Raw genomic sequence first — 16214 nt, forward strand, 5'->3', positions numbered from 1 at the left:
CTGCTCGGCTATCTGCTAAATAAAACCTTTCTCCTGCTCTTAGAGCTCTGGTTCCCCCAAAGCAGATTCACCCGGGAGAGCAACAGGCACGACTGGGACACCGTTAATTCCCCCGGATGCAAACTCACTCACCGCCAGGCCGCCTAAGTATTTCAGGAATAAATCCTGGTGAAACTTCCAACGGCAGGAAACCAAACTGTTGCGCCACAGTTTGTGATCATCATCATACATTATATTTTCATCCCGCCCTTCCTGACTAAAGCCGGACTCAGGGCAGCTAACAACATGGAATTATTACAATTAAAATCATAAATACAATTTCAATAATTAAAACATTACATATTAATAAGAAGAATAAGAGTTGGTTTTTATATGCCGACTTAGCTAAAGTTTCCCTTCTCTTAGCAGATTCCTCTTGGGAGATAACCACCCAAGTAGCCAAATTTTGCCTCTGGTCTAGTGGGATTTGTAAACGGCTGAAAACCTTTCCCCTTAGAAGATCTTTCCTCCTCTTCTTCAAATCATCCCTCCCAGAACCATCATCCCTCCTAGAACCATCAACTTTTATTATTTTTTTATTATTTTAACCTAACTTCGATTTTTATTCAGAGCTGATGTTGTATCGAAATAAGCCTGATTGATTGATTGATTGATTTGCCGACTTTCTCTACCACTTAAGGAAGACTCAAACCGGCTCACAATTGCCTTCCGTTCCCCTCCCCACAACAGACACCCTGTAAGGTAGGTGGGGTTGAGAGAGCTCAAAGAAAGCTGTGACTAGCCCAAGGTCACCTAGCTGGCTTCATGAGGAGGAGTAGGGAAACAGATCCAGTTCACCAGATTAGCCTCCGCCGCTCATGTGGAGGAGTGGGGAATCAAACCCGGTTCTCCAGATCAGAGTCCACAGTTCCAAACCACCGCTCTTAACCACTACACCACGCTGGCTCTCCAATAATGGCAGCCTGATCCTGGCTCACAGATGATGGTGTCGTTTCCAGGTTTGGAGAAACCATGCGTACCCAGCATGGAGAGCCACAAGGTGTTGATGGATAGCCATAAGAAAAGGGTTAGGGAAAAAACAAGTAGGGAGAAGGGGAAAGGGAAGGGGGTGGGATTTATAAGATTTATCTCCTACCCTTCTGCTTATACAAGACAAAAAATAAGAATACTCAAGTGCTTTACCTGAGTAAACAAAAACGGCAATAACCACATAAGAGCATTACAACAATAATTAGCTAATAATTAACTAATAAAATCAAAGGAACAGACTGAACTAAATGAACTAGGGTAAACTGCAGCAGCTAAAATCCACCCTGCAGCCCATCCAAATTTAAAAACAGCCATACTTCAAAAGCAGAAGTCAAACAGCATCAAATGGGAGCAGAGACACAAAATGGTCAGTCGCCCAGGGAACCAGTCCATGCTGCAGCGTTTATCAGCAAATGGGAAACGGTCAGTTTGGCTGATATTATAACCTCCTTTTCCTCTTCCCAAGCTCTCCCCTTGGGCCTATACCCTTGAACACATGAAGCTGCCTTCTACTGAACCAGACCCTAGGTCCATCAAAGTCAGTATTGTCTACTCAGACCGGCAGCGGCTCTCCAGGGTCTCAGGCAGAAAAGGGTCTTTCACATCATCTACCTGCCTAGTCCCTTTAACTGGAGTTGCCATTGGGGATTGAATGTGGGACCTCCTGCATGCCAAGCAGAGGCTCTACCACTGAGCCACGGCCACTCCCTTTGTGCAGGCGAAGGTTGAGGGCTGACGGGAGAATCCGGGAGGAAGAAAATGCAAGGAAGGGGTGGAGCAGGACTGGGAAACAGGGACCTCGACCACCTTGACGCGCCTCGGAAGTCGCCGCCCACCTGCAAAAGGTTGGTTCTGATGCGCTTGTCGGTGCACTGCTTCGCCACCTCCTTGGCCAGCCGGGTCACCTCGTCCGAAGCCTTGGCAATGTCCTTGGCGCACTGGATCAGGGCCCGCTTGTTCCCGCTGCCGCCCCTCACCAAGCGGGACATCTCGGCCATCAGCAGGGCCATCCGCTTGGCGGCGGCGATGATGTCATTACCCTGCCAAGAGCAAGCGAGGGGAGGGCATGAAAGCTCAAGGGGGCATGGCCACCCAAACCGCCGCCTACCTAACCTGTAGCTGAGCCCTCTGGGAAGTCAATAGGGTTGCCAGCCTCCAGGTGGTTAAGCCAAAAAAACACAGCACCTATGACCAAATGTAAATTAGTAACATACCATGAATGAGCAACAATCAGCGTATCTTCTACATATGATGTGTGAGAATATAAACAACTCCAAGGGTTATCACTGTTGTGTTCCACAATGTAATGTCGGCCGCATGACCTCATTTATTTTCCACATCCTTTTAACATAGGCTAAATACTACTCAATAAAGGAAGCTGCAGCCCTCAATTTGCAAGATCTGAGCGAGGCAGATAGGACGTTTTGGAGGACTTTGATTCATAGGGCTGCCATGAGTCGGAAGCGACCTGACGGCACTTACCCACAAAATACTACAATATATTAACCTGACATAGCTTATAAGGTTGGTAAACAAATAGTAACAAGGTCTATGCAGTTGGTTAGTTTGCCAGTGTCCGGATTAAATTCCCGATGGCCATCCTATGTACATCCTATGTAGAAAATACGTTTATTGTTCCTCATTCATGGTATTTTACTAATTTACATTTGGTCATAGGTGCTGTGTTTTTTTGCTTAACTTTCTGTGGTTACAGCCTGCAGGTGGTGGCTGGAGATCTCCCGCTATTACAACTGATCTCCAGGCGACAGAGATCAGCTCACCTGGAGAAAATGGCCGCTTTGGAAGGTGGACTCTATGGCATTTTACTCCATTGAAGACCCTCCACTCCCCAAATCCCACCCTCCTCAGGCTTCACCCCCAAAATCTCCAGGAATTTCCCAACCTGGAGCTGGCAACCCTCGAAGGCAACGAAAAGACGTCCTGTAGAGCAGGGGATGTTCCTTCACAAAGAACTCGGGAGATCCTTGCAAAAAAGGCTATTTGTGATACCCCCCTCTTCCAAAAATCAGTGAAATCAAGCTTTGGCCAAGAAAAAAAAAAAAAAACCCACACAGCAACTATATATATTGTGGTAGAAAAGGGCAAGAGTCCAGTAGCACCTTAAAGACTAACAAAAATATTTTCTGGTAGGGTATGAGCTTTCATGAGCCACAGCTCACTTCTTCAGATACAGCTAGAATGTGAATCCATCTGTCTTTAAGTAGAGGAGAGTGAATTCAGACAAGCATTAGTATGTAAATGTTAACAGTATGTAAATGTGAATAGCAGGCGTGATGGGATTAGGTGTGGTATGCAGAAGAGTCTGTGATGTCCAGGGGAGAGATGGGTGTGGAGAAATCAGCATTGGTAATGGGCCATGAATGCAAGGTCTTTATTCAGCCCAGGTAAATGAATTGACTTCAGTTTGAATATCAACTGTAATTCAGCAGTTTCTCTTTCCAATCTCCCTTTGAAATTCCTTTGTAAGAGAACTGCTACTCTTAAATCTGCAACAGAATGTCCTGGAAGGTTGAAATGTTCACCCACTGGTTTTTGAATATTGTGGTTTCTGATGTCAGACTTATGTCCATTTAATCTTTGTCTAAGAGACTGACCTGTTTGTCCAATGTAGATTGTGGAAGGGCATTGCTGGCATGTGATGGCATAAATCACATTAGAAGATGAGCAGGAGTATGAACCTGAGATAGTATGGCTGACATTGGTGGGTCCAGAGATGATGTTCCTAGAATCTATATGAGGGCAAAGTTGGCACCTTGGTTTGTTGCAGGCCTTGGCGCCAGAGTCCATGTTCCTGTTAAGTAGTTTATCATCATGGGTGAGAAGTTGTTTTAGGTTAGCCGGCTGTCTGTAAGCAAGAAAGGGACACCCCCCCAGTGCTTCAGCGAGGGAAGTGTCACAATCCAGCATTGGTTGTAGGTCCTTAATAATACGTTGGGACTGGTTTTAGTTGGGAGCTATAAGTGACAACCAGAGGTGTTCTGTTGTCATTCTCTCTGGGCTTATCTTGTAGTAAGTTGTGCCTGGGTATCATTCTGGCCTTCTCAATCATCTTTCTCACCATATCAGCAGACTATTTTTGTTAGTCTTTAAGGTGCTACTGGACTCTTGCCCTTTTCTACTACTGCAGACAGACTAACACGGCGACCCACTGTGAATTATATATATTGTGGACATACAGAAGGTTAGTTTTGGTGCTAAAGCGGAAGAGACTAAGTTCAGACATAGTTAACTCCTACTGGCTAGAAATCTTTTTGATTAAGCGTGCCTTGAAGTAAGTTTTAAAGCATCCAGATTCAATGGTGAATATTCTTTACACTCAAATGTGAACAAGAACAAGAACACCTCATTCCAGCAGGGAAACAACATCTATTCTGCTCTCACCTGATAATTCCCAAAAAGACGTGTGGCACAAGGGAAACAATATGCTGGGGGGGGGGGAGTAACGTTTACTCAATTCATCAGCTAGATTAAAACTGTGTTACTGATTAGGCAGGCAGCAGTTTAAAAAAATGTGAATTATTTTTAATAAGAGTATTTAGAATGACTGCAGATGGCCCAGTGCTGACTTGGGAGGGGACATTCTCAGGGAAGAAGGGAAGTCTGATCTAACTTCACGAACACATTGCTTACAAACCCTTTTTTTGGTCTTCAAATTATTATTTTATTTGCGTGGAAAATGGAGGCAGGTTTAAGTGATGCATTCAAAAGCTTGTCCAATCAGGCAGCTTAAAAATTTCATCAGGGTGACCATCCTACTAAAAGGACCGTCACCAACCCTCTTACTGGTTTGTTCGTGAATTTCTGCTTAACCGTGCAATCCTGAAGGGGGGAGCGAATGCCCACAGGAGCCGGCGTGACCCCAACGCCGATGTCTATGCCAGTTGCGCTGTGCAAACCGGCAGAGACACCGGTTTAGGGTGACTTACGTCGGCCCTCCTGGAGTACGGCAGCAGTGCGGCTCCCGGACGCTGGCACAGCCTCCCACCGGCATTTCCCCCTGCATATCTCCCTGCGCCAGCGTCCTGAGAGGCATTCCCAGAGCGTTCCTGGGAGCAGAGCTGCCTTTAGGCTGCTTCCTAACGCTTTTTGCCCCGGGAACGCCCCTCCACGCTGCCAGCAAAATATCTGGCATAGCCTCGCTAAAGTCTACGGGGCATTTTTTTGACTTTTAAAGTTTCCAGTGTGTTTATTTTTCGTTTTCCCAGCCGGGAAGCCTTTGTAGAGGGACCACTCCCAGCCCCTGCCTAACTACCCACCCCCCTTCCAGGAATGTGCTGCCTGACTACAACCTATACTTCTTTAACTGCAAACACATTGAGTGGAACCCTTGATCCAACTGTTTTCCTTGTCTCGTCGAGAGATTATTTAATGAGAGTTTTAAAAAATCCTCAACTAGCCCTTATTGCTTTTTGTATTTTAAATATTCTAGCTGCCAAAATATGCGAGTGTGTAATTGTTAGATTTCAGCAGGTGATAGTTTTTGTGAAGAGAACGGAGTTAGTGGGACACATTCACTTACTCAGCTAAACACAGGAAAAGGGGGGTATTCCGCATGCAGCATGTGGCAACTAAGTGTTTAGTAACAAAAAGGCACCGAGGGGGAAACTGGTTGTGGTATCCTTCTGGATGCTCTTTCGAGCCTCTCGTTTTATTTTATGCAGCGTGGAAAACTGTACAAAACACATCATGACAACCTGTTCAGGTGCAGAATCACTCTCCAGCACAAAAAAATATATATACCTTGAGGGTATGCACATCAAAATGATCATGCTCAAACATACACATACCACAACATTTTATCACGTACTGTGTGCTACAGAGCGGGGGGTGGGGGTGGACCTGCGTTTGGTGTTGTGAGCTGTGTGTGTGAAGCAAGCCTAGGGCGGAGTTTGTGCAAAAAAGGCCAGGACATGCACCCTCACAGGGCTTCACAACACAATGCAAGATGTGGCAAATGCAGATCTGGGGCACTATTCAGTTGAGGCACGAGCCACCAGACAGGTCAATTTCACAACTCCCCATGCGTAGGCAGGAGAACCTTCCAGCGGATTGTGACCCATATTAACAGGCACATGGGGGGGGGGGAGAACATGACACATAGTTTGGATTTTGTGCCCCAGCTACCAAAAGGACTTGAGCTGGCACCCGTTACAACTACTGAATGCTCAGGAACTGCCTCAGTACCTGGAAAGACAATGAGATTAAAAACAAGAAAACACGCTAGTTTTGTTCAAACAAGTAAACCTCTGCCACACATACACACCTCTCCTTAGCAATTGTGTAGCCACACACTTATTTCCTTGCAGCATGCTCGATTCCAGAAGCGGGACAAAGTGACCAGCGGCCGCGCACACCCTTTGGTCGGTGTTTTAGTGCTCGGGACGTACCTCCCGTCCACCAAACCATGGACCTAAGATCTCCACGGATTATCGTATTTTTGTTTAAAATAAGCAAAGAGTCTGAACTTAGCAACTAACACATTCAGCGGAGCTTCTCAGCAAAAAAAACAAACCAAAAAAACCTCCTTCTCACGGCCAGCCTTTTGCGATACAGCCCAGCGCAAATCAGCAGATCTGACTCCTCGGCAACACTGCCATACAAAGCCATTCCTTGTCCGTACCGTTTAGTGGAAGCCACTGATGAGAGGCAGCAAGCACGATTATGTGTGTTAAATGACTTTGGGGGTGACGGCAACGGCTCTCTCGCCATTAGGGAAGTCGTTGCGAGACGGTCAACCATGGCTTCACAGGTCGGCTGAACTTTGGGTTCCATTTTTCTTTCCTTTTTTTAATAAAGAAAAAGCACACTGCCACGAAGACAGGTGGGGCCAAAGAACAACAACGGGGGGGGGGGGGAAGGAAGCTTTGTTAGGTAGGAGAGACGAGAAGAAGGAAGTGGTGAGCCGAATGGAGATTTAGCCTGGCCCCAACACAACTCGTGAAGCCAATCTCAAATCCTCAACACCATGAAGGGCGGACAAACTGGAAATTCATTCCGGCACCAAAAAAGAAAAGGAAAGAAAATGGGGACCCGGCAAGAATCAAGAGTGATGCAAATGTGTCAACGTTCCAAAATGGCTGGATGCACCGCGGATCAGTCGCCAGGGAGGAAATGAAGTACCTTACTGGACCATTTGGTGGCTTCCCGGTGCAGAGACTGAGCCGCGGCCAGAATGGGCTGGTTAACGGGCTGGTTGGTTGGCATTAAGAGAAGCTCAGGCTCGTAATCGTCTTCAATGTCAGAGGGGAGAGTGAATTCAACATCTGCTTCCTCCTCCTCCTCCTCCTCCTCCTCCTGATCTACATCTACACCAACCTCAGGGGCCTCCTTAACCTCCTCAGTCACTTCAGGCTTGGCAGATGGGGAGAGCAGGAGGGATGAAGAAACAGGGGACAGTTAGTACGAGCAGCAGGATCCGGTCCCAGAGCAAGAATGGAGAGCTGGTTTAGTAAATTCCTCAAGTCGAGAAGGGCAACGGAAAGATAGTTGGGGGTGGGGTGGGGGGGTACGCTTGGTCTGAAAATCTACAAAGTTGTTAAGGGAGAGAAACGGAGTGTTAGAAAGCATATCAAGAAATATATATATTTTTTATTTTCCTGCGAGCCACACTCTTAAGGGTCCTCTAAGTGTCTACAAGGAGTTTCACGACAACATTTTTGTCTGGCAAGACAATAGCGCCACAGAGACAGAAAAAGAAGCAAGCAAGGACGGACGTAAGGGTGCGAGATGAACGCTTCGATGATGCGACTCGTGTGTCGAGAGAACAGCAGGGGAGCAGAGATGGCAGGTGCTCTTTTCTGTTCCCTTAAGAGACATAAAGGCCAGAAGAGGGAAAGTGAGGTGGCCGCCTCAGGCAAATTGTGGACGCTATTAAAGATGGCAGAGTATGAGACAGGCAAGATCTAACCCACGGGGCACAATTCTTTGGGAAATTCTCCTGCAGAAGCCCCACTAAAATGAACGCAACTTAGCAGTATTCATCACTGAAATGAGCTCTTGTTCATGCCGACATGGCTCGTGTGGAATTATCTCCCTAAAAATGGTGTCCCATGCGCCTTAGTGACAGGAAGTGGGAAGAAAGGAGGTGACCATTGGGATTTTCCACCAAAATGCATTGATGGTAAAGACAGTGGTAAAGGCAGTTAATTAAAAGCCACTCGGGAAGCAGGAAGGAAGGCAAGACAACACGCCAGGGAAATGGGAGCAATGGGAAGGACTATTCATTCAATGACCATATTGACAGGTGGACTGTTAGCGGGAAGGAAGTGATGTTAGAAGCACGCAACGAAGCTCGTCAGAACGTTTCTGTTAGCGTAAAGTTAATGAGATGGGGCCAGATTGTTTTGCCACAATGTTGTTCTACAGAAAACCCAAAAGAGGATTTAAAACCGTTTGTTGCAGTACCCTGAAGCACGTACCAAAGGCATCTACAAAAGAGGAGGTCGGAGCGTTTCTGCAGCCACAATAACCCCTTCTAGAAAGAGAAACTTGGGCAAACCCAGCACCACCCGTACCCAGAACAGCAGGGGACCACCAAAGCAGAGTAGTCGTATTCCATTTCCAAGTTGTCGTCCCCCGTGTTAACAGTCGAACGTTGTCTGCACACCTTAGCCTTTCACAATTATGAGCGGGCGTTTAGGAAACATTCTTTTCTTAATTGCCTCTCGGCTTATACAATTACATCTGTGTGATCCCCAAAGAAATTTGATACGGCTTCCTAAAAAGCATGTGCGGGAGCAGGTTATCTAGAGATGGGTTTATGAAACAGTTTTAAGTTCTGCATCCGCTAAAAGAAACGAGCAGAGAACATTAATAAGTTCTCTGGGTGAAGGAGGGCAATGGAGGAAATCCAACGTTTAAAACAAAGGGGGGAAGGAATCCTTCAGAGAGATGAGAAAACGACCAGGATGGTGGTGAATACTTACTTCCTCTTCAGGCCAATCATGTTTAAAGGTGTCCTCTTTAATGAAGCATATTTTTGGCAGAAAAGAAGTACAGGAAATTTTGGGATACGTTGTAAGATGGGGGTTTGAACACACTCCGAATTTTATCTCTGCACATTGTTTTGGTTTTACATGCAAGACCATTTATGGGCAAATTCTTTTAGAGTGACCGTCTTCAAAAAAAACCCTTCACTTCCTGAAGGAAATCGTCCAGACTTTACACACACACAAAAAAGGCAAGACCGCTTTTTAAAGCAAGCTCTTATCATCCTTCAGGGGGTAAAAAGTACAGCTTAAACACACCACTGGTCAACTCTCATGGTACAAAGGCATATAAACAAGAAAGAAACAAAGGCTGACACAAGAAGCAGCTGAAATAGGGTTGACAGCTCCATGCTGGGAAATACCTGGAGATTTGGTGGGTGGAACCTGAGGAGGGTGGGGTTTGGGGAGGGGAGGGACTTCAATGGGGAATAATGCCATACACTCCACCTTCCACAGCGGCCATTTTTCCCCCAGGGGAACTGATCTCTGTCACATGGAAATCAGTTGCAAACCCGGGAGATCTCCAGCCACCACACGGAAGTTGGCAACCCTAAGCTGAAAAAGAAGCAACTCTCGGATTGGTGCCAAGTGGAGTTCTTCCTGATTTCACGTCATGGGTTTGTATTTCAATAAATAAATTCTCCACCGGGCGCAAGTCTGGGCTTCACCTCCTTTGTGGCTTTCTTGGCCAACAGAGTCATGCCAAGGGGTGTAAGAGCAAAGTTGTGCTTGCCACAAGGATCTACGTTCACGAGCCCTACCATTGGGCAACCGGATATATTTGTTAAAACATAAGGCCATTGGGGACGAGAACAAGTTGGGCAGCTTCTCTCTCCATCTCTTGGTCCTTATCCAAAACATAAACTAGGGGGAAAAACCTGCAAGGAAAATGCCTGAAAATTAAGATGAACACCTTCAGTAAAAACTGTATTTACTCAAATGCAAGCCTAGTTTCCCCCACCCAGATATGTCCTCAAAATGGGGGAGGGGTTTCATCTTAAATCCACATACAAATTACAGTTATGTCCAACAATAAAAATCTTTTTGGATATAACATTTTGGGGGTGGGGTCATCTTATATTCAGGGTCATCTTCCCTTTGAGTAAATACAGTAAATAGAATCAACCAGTTATGAGATTCTGGGGCTGTTTGTAGGCTGTCTCTGCAGTAACTAGAGATATTTGAAATGACATCAAAGTGTGTACACATGGTTTAAAAATACTTGATGGTGAATTCTGTGTAACTCTGAAGCTTGCCTGCGTTTCACAGACAGCCTTATTTGGCAGGAGCCAACACAATAGTTAACCAATGCGTGTCCTAGCAATGGTTAAAGAAATACTGGGAAAGAGGAAGGGCGGAAAATAAGTCCAGGCAATCAGCTCATGTTCCAATTGGAATTTCAGGAAAAGCGGCCAAAGTTAAACTTGCCAGGCATTTGGGGGGGGGGATTTGCACAGATCTATGGAGGTGAATCAACTGGCGCAAGAGTAAGGCGCATCGTTTTAAGTCCGCTTAAGGCAGGCTTCCTTTTTCATGACTGCTCAGTTTCTGATTATCTCTTCAGACCGCTGCAACTAGAAATGACTGAGGACCTTCCCAAAAAAGCCACACAGAACAACCTTTTGGAGATGCAAACAATTGCTTTGCAAGAACTGGCTTTTTGCAAAAGATACCCAGAAATTCCAAACGCAGCCATGAATTCACACTGAACGGCCGATCATTTATCCACCTCCCTCTGAAACTGGTTCTAACTGCTTTCCTCAAGAGTTACAAACTCACCCAGAAGGGAGCAGACATGAACGACGGGGCCTACAAAGTCAAACTAAAAACGTTTTGCACTGAGATGCAATTAACATTTACTTCACCAACTACAAGCTTCCAAAAGTGTTGTCTTGTGGTGGTGGCAACACCTGAGAAACCCCACTGCTTTTTGGCAGGCACAGAAGAATTTAATACTCTTCCTCCTTCCTCAATTTGGAGACTTGGGGTGGGGTGGGGGCGCTTGGGAATCTACACCAGTTCTCCAATGCATGACCAACAGTCAGTGCAATGTAAGGGGAAAATAAGGAAAGAAGTTTTCATGGCATTATTACGGAAACAAAATCATTGCAGAAAACGCTTCTAGGTGGCCGTTGTTCTGCCTGCACCAACTGTACGAGCATTGTTATTTTTTAAGTTCCCCCAGAATAACCCGTTCACGTTTTCCACTTTAACTGGGAACAGGTGGATTGTTTCCCACATAAATCGGATCTAACTCTACTTCCTGAAGCCATTAATTCAGGGGTATCCAACTCAATTGTTACAAGGGCTAGATATGACATAAATGTCACTTGGTTGGGCCGGTCCATGCCTCGTCAGTCCAGATCGAGAGTGGGTGGGGGGTGGCTGCCTCGGCTGCCTCGCAGGCCGGATAAGAGCTCTCGAGAGGCCGGATTCGGCCCGCGGGCCATATGTTTGATATCCCTGCATTAAATGGCTTTAGAAAGCAGAAGTCAAAGACTCAGTATAAACTTTCAGGCTATATTTCTATACAACAGTGACAGATGATAGTTTAAGTTGTTAGAACGTTTTACTAGTGTCTCAGAGGTCGAGGTCTGAATCCCCCACTCAGCCACGGAGGCTCACTGGGTGACCCAGGGCCAGTCACTCTCTCGCACCTACCCTACCTCACAGAGTTGCTGTTGCAAAGGGAGAAAAGTGGTGCATAAATAGCGAAATAAATATCAATCAATAGAAGAGTCAGGATCTGTAGCATGGACTTTGTTTTCTAAAAACAACCTTGACCCCTAATGGTCGATCTCAGCAGAGACGCTGGAGTGACATTCCCACAGAAGCTGGGCCCTGCCATTGCTTGGCTTGGCTGGGGTAGAGCTGCCAATTAGCCCTACTTGGAGCGTCCAGCAGGGCTGTTTCACCGTCATCTCATCCACAAGAGGCAGCTCAGGAGAAGATCCTAACTGGGCTTTGGGGTCGCAGAATCCCCCCTTCCCCAACCACCCAGTGCTGCGAGGGGATGACATATTATCTCCCCAGCTCATGCATTACCTTCTGCCCAAGCTGGTCCGATCTCGTCAGATCTCGGAAGCTAAACAGGGTCAGCCCTGGTTAGTACTTGGATGGGAGGCCACCAAGGAAGTCCAGAGTTGCTACGCAGAGGAAGGCAATGGCAAACCACCTCTGTTCGTCTGCCTTGACCGAGGTAGCTCAGGCTAGCCGGATCTTGTTAGATCTCAGAAGCTAAGCAGGGTCGGTCCTGGTTAGTACTTGGACAGGATGCCGCCAAGGAAAACCAGGGTTGCTACGCAGAGGCAGGCTATGGCAAGCCACCTCTGTTCATCTGCCTTGACCTGGATAGCTCAGGTTAGCCCGATCTCATTAGATCTTGAAAGCTAAGAAGCGTTGGTCCTGGTTAGTACTTGGATGGGATGCCACCAAGGAAGTCCAGGGTCGCTACGCCGAGGCAGGCAATGGCAATCCAACTCTGAATGTCTCTTGCCTTGAAAACTCTACAGGGTTGCCACAAGTCAGCTGCGACTTGTCGGCACTCTCCACCACCAGTAGTGAATGAGTGAATGGAACCGGGGGAGGGGGGGGTAAGGCCATGTCTATTCAAGTGCCCCCCCCCCCTGCACACACACGTATACACAAGGAAGACGATTGGGAATGTTACAGGCAAATCTGTGCTGTTTCCATAAAGGCCACCACCCAACCTACCAGGTTGCCATTTCCCCATATAACTAGTAAGGTAGTAGAAATGCGTTTCTACAGAAGACAAACTGTTGTCAGCCAAAGAATTCTGTGATTCTCATGTGGTACCGGGGGAGGGGGGGAGGGCTATGAAATGCCAACCTGCAGCTGTTCCTGAGCAAGAGAGAGCAATTACAAGATGTCTAACCCCCCCACCCCTCAGAACATACAAAGAAACTGCACACAGAAATGACTTGGCTTTCCTGTCAGAAGTCTCCAAGGGTGAGGGTCCTTTCCTTTATCTGGGATGGTCATCCTCTCCCACCGAGTGCACCGCTTTGGGAGGGACAGCCGTGGAGGGGTGAGGGAGGAAGGGGACACCTGCCCAGCCAACCAGATCAGCCGAACCAACCCTGGCAATCAACGGGGAGACAGATGTCGCAGCCAGAACGTCCTCACATCAATGAAGTCTCGATCCTTGAAGCCTAACTGTGGTTCTTGGATCACCGCTTGGATCACCCCGCAGGGTGGGGGCAGGTAGGGGGAGGAAGAAAGACCAACACAGCTGATCTGTGCACAAGTGAAACCTTGTGACTTGTGTTGTTCGTAAACACAAAACGCTTTCTTCAGGTTAAACACTGAAGCCGCCATGAATCGGCGGCTCGGGGGCGGCCAGGCAGGGCTCACCTTGCTGGACCACTTCCTGGCTTCGTCGTGAAGCTGCCTGGCTGCCATCATCATGGGCTGGTTCAGCACCTCCCCTGCCTTCTGCTCAGGGAACTCTTCGTCCTTCTCTTCAGGGGGAGGGGGACGGGGAGGAGGGACCTCCCCCTCCGGCAAGGGGGGCTTTGGAGGAGCCAGTTCATCGGTGAGCTGTGGAGGGAAGGAGAGGGAGTCAGCGCGCCCGAGACAAGAAGGAAGTGGCCAGGAATCTTCAGAGGTCTGTGATTTGGATCGTTTTTCAAACGGATCAGCATTTTACCGCAAATTAAGACAAGGAAAATAAAAAAATACATATCAGAAGGAGCCAATGACCTTAGGTCTTTTAGGGCTCCCGTGACATTGCTAAAATATTTCAAGAAATTTGATAGCCTTCCAGGAGACTGGCAATTGCCACTGGCAATATTGGGAGGGAGATTGGTGGATGAACATGCTGTCCCATATTTTGCAAATGTATTCTATACCCATTTACGTCATATCTGGCCCTCGTAGCAAATGAGTTCAACACCCCTGCTCTAGGCTAATCTTGCGTCGAGCAGGCGTTTGGACTAGATGGCCTGTATGGCCCAACTCTATGATTGTACAATTGTAAGCTTCTCAATCCATGAACCCACATTTTTATGCCAGCCTTTGAAGACTTTTAAGGGTATTGTCTGAAATCTCAAAGCAACAAACTTTCTCATCTCTAAGTCTGGAGAAGAGGAGGTTGTGGTGGGACATGATTGCTCTCTTGAAGTATTTGAAGGGCTTTCACTTAGAGGAGGGCAGGGAGCTGTTACTGTTGGCAGCAGAGGATAGGACTTGCAATAATGGGTTTAAATGGCAACAGTAAGAGTTGTTCGACAGTGGAATCAGCTACCTAGGGAGGTGGTGAGCTCCCCCTCCTTGGCAGTCTTTAAGCAGAAGCTGGACAAGCACTTGTCAGGGATGCTCTAGGCTGATCCTGCGTTTAACAGGGGGTTGGACTAGATGGCCTTTATGGCCCCTTCCAACTCTATGATTCTAAGTCGTGTTCCTTTTCATGAATACGTTTACAATCATGGATGCCCAAGTATACAATGCACATATCTTTAATGAGTTCCAAACGGCCCACACGATTTGAATTGCCGCGTTGCGGTTGGGCTATTTTACTCTGTCCTCTGCTCAGCAAGTGAAATCGTAAAGCGCAGTGGGTGAACTTCAGAAGTCCATTCTAAAGCCAGAAAAACGAGAATGTTCCGCAGGCCTCAAACGAGATTCCGGCGCTAAAGGATCCGACTCCCACAAGACAGCCCAAGACAATTGAAGAGCTGGAAACCAAATGGCCAGCAATTCTTTCCCTTCCAGCAGCCCTTTTGCCCTACTGTTGAAACCGCCCCACACTTACATGAAGCTGCTCGAGATCAGGAGGGGGAGGGGGGAAGTCAGGCTCCTGGGGCTGAAAAGCTTCCCGGACTTTGGCCACGGCTCCCAAGATCCGATATCCAGAATCCAGGAAGTTCTTTTGCAAACCTGGAAAGAAAAGAAAGCACGTCTTTTTCACGTAAAGGTTAAGTCAAAGGGAAAAACAAATTGCAACTAAGGCACGGATCACCGCGGCTACATCTGACTGACTGTAACCAGAAACTTATCCAGAATGTGGCTTCCTGAGACATGTACCTCAAATGGAAAATGGGGATCTAAGAGAGAGAACGGAGAGAGTCGGAGCGAGCCTTCTTGTTTCGGGCTTACCAGGATCCGAAATGTTGCCGGCCACAGCTTTAGCATCCATCACCATCGGCGAGATGGTTTTGCTCAGGTCATCAGAGGCAGCTTTAACAGCTTCCCGGAACTTGGGGTCCTCCGAGTTCTCCACCTCCTTCTTGGCCACTAATAAAATCCGGTTGGCTCGCCGGGCAATGCTGGTAGCTCCGGCAACAAGCATCTGAGGCTGAATGTTGGCCATAGCAACTTTGCATTTATCCAGGTCTTTCTTAATGGCTTCCTCCGATGCATCCAACAGTGACTTGGTATCAATGGCTTCATCCACCAGTCCTGGGAAGGTAAAAAGGTGAACCAATTAACCTCCCTTTCTGAATTTGCCCATGGGGAATAATTAACGCACAAAGCTGCCTTATACCGAGTTAGACCCTCGGTCCATCAAGGTCACTCTTGTCTGCTCTGACTGGCAGTGGCTCTCCAGGGTCTCAGGCGGAGGTCTTTCACATCATCTACTTGCCTAGTCCCTTTAACTGGAGATGCCAGGGATTGAACCTGTGACCTTCTGCATGCCAAGCAGATGCTCTACCACTGAGCCACAGCCCATCCCCTAAAACCCTCAATTAATGGGTAACACATGAACACATGAAGTTGCCTTATACTGAATCAGACCCTGGGTCCATCAAAGTCAGTATTGTCTACTCAGACTGGCAGCGACTCTCCAGGGTCTCAGGCAGAGAGGTCATTCCCACCACCTGCTTGCCTGGTCCCTTTAACTGAAGATGCTGGGGATTGAACCTGGGACCTTCTGCACTCCAAGCAGATGCTCTACAAACTGAGCCACAGCCCCTCCCTAATGCAAAAAGCTCCTGCAAAATTTCGCTGGCCATCAAGTGCAGAATTTTTGAGTACCAAGAATTTCCGCTCTTACCAGCAATCACTCTTCTCTAGCCATCAAGTTCTTATTGGATTCAGATTTTCATTTAAATTCTCCCCCGCGCACCCCCAAGTCAGGAAAAATGTGTTCATAATGCAGAGTGGAAAACTAGAAGTCTCTCGGGCTAGAGTTACAGAAAAGAACCCTGCTGCCGT

At 47.3% G+C, this 16214-nt stretch overlaps 1 protein-coding gene across 2 annotated transcripts in view; it reads right to left on the bottom strand.

Moving 5' to 3' along the window:
* VCL (vinculin) overlaps positions 1 to 16214 on the bottom strand; it is an 80672-nt gene that overhangs the window by 1316 nt on the left and 63142 nt on the right. The window contains exons 16-20 of one of the 2 annotated variants that reach the window (XM_056848517.1): positions 15156 to 15458; positions 14812 to 14936; positions 13413 to 13598; positions 7171 to 7401; positions 1866 to 2069 (exon numbers count right to left, since the gene is read on the bottom strand). In XM_056848517.1, the coding sequence (XP_056704495.1) occupies positions 1866 to 2069; positions 7171 to 7401; positions 13413 to 13598; positions 14812 to 14936; positions 15156 to 15458 (1049 nt within the window). The remainder of the gene's footprint in view (positions 1 to 1865; positions 2070 to 7170; positions 7402 to 13412; positions 13599 to 14811; positions 14937 to 15155; positions 15459 to 16214) is intronic. The other variant, XM_056848516.1, reaches the window with a different exon arrangement.

This window comes from Euleptes europaea, chromosome 4, assembly GCF_029931775.1.
Source record: "Euleptes europaea isolate rEulEur1 chromosome 4, rEulEur1.hap1, whole genome shotgun sequence".
NCBI lineage: Eukaryota > Metazoa > Chordata > Lepidosauria > Squamata > Sphaerodactylidae > Euleptes > Euleptes europaea.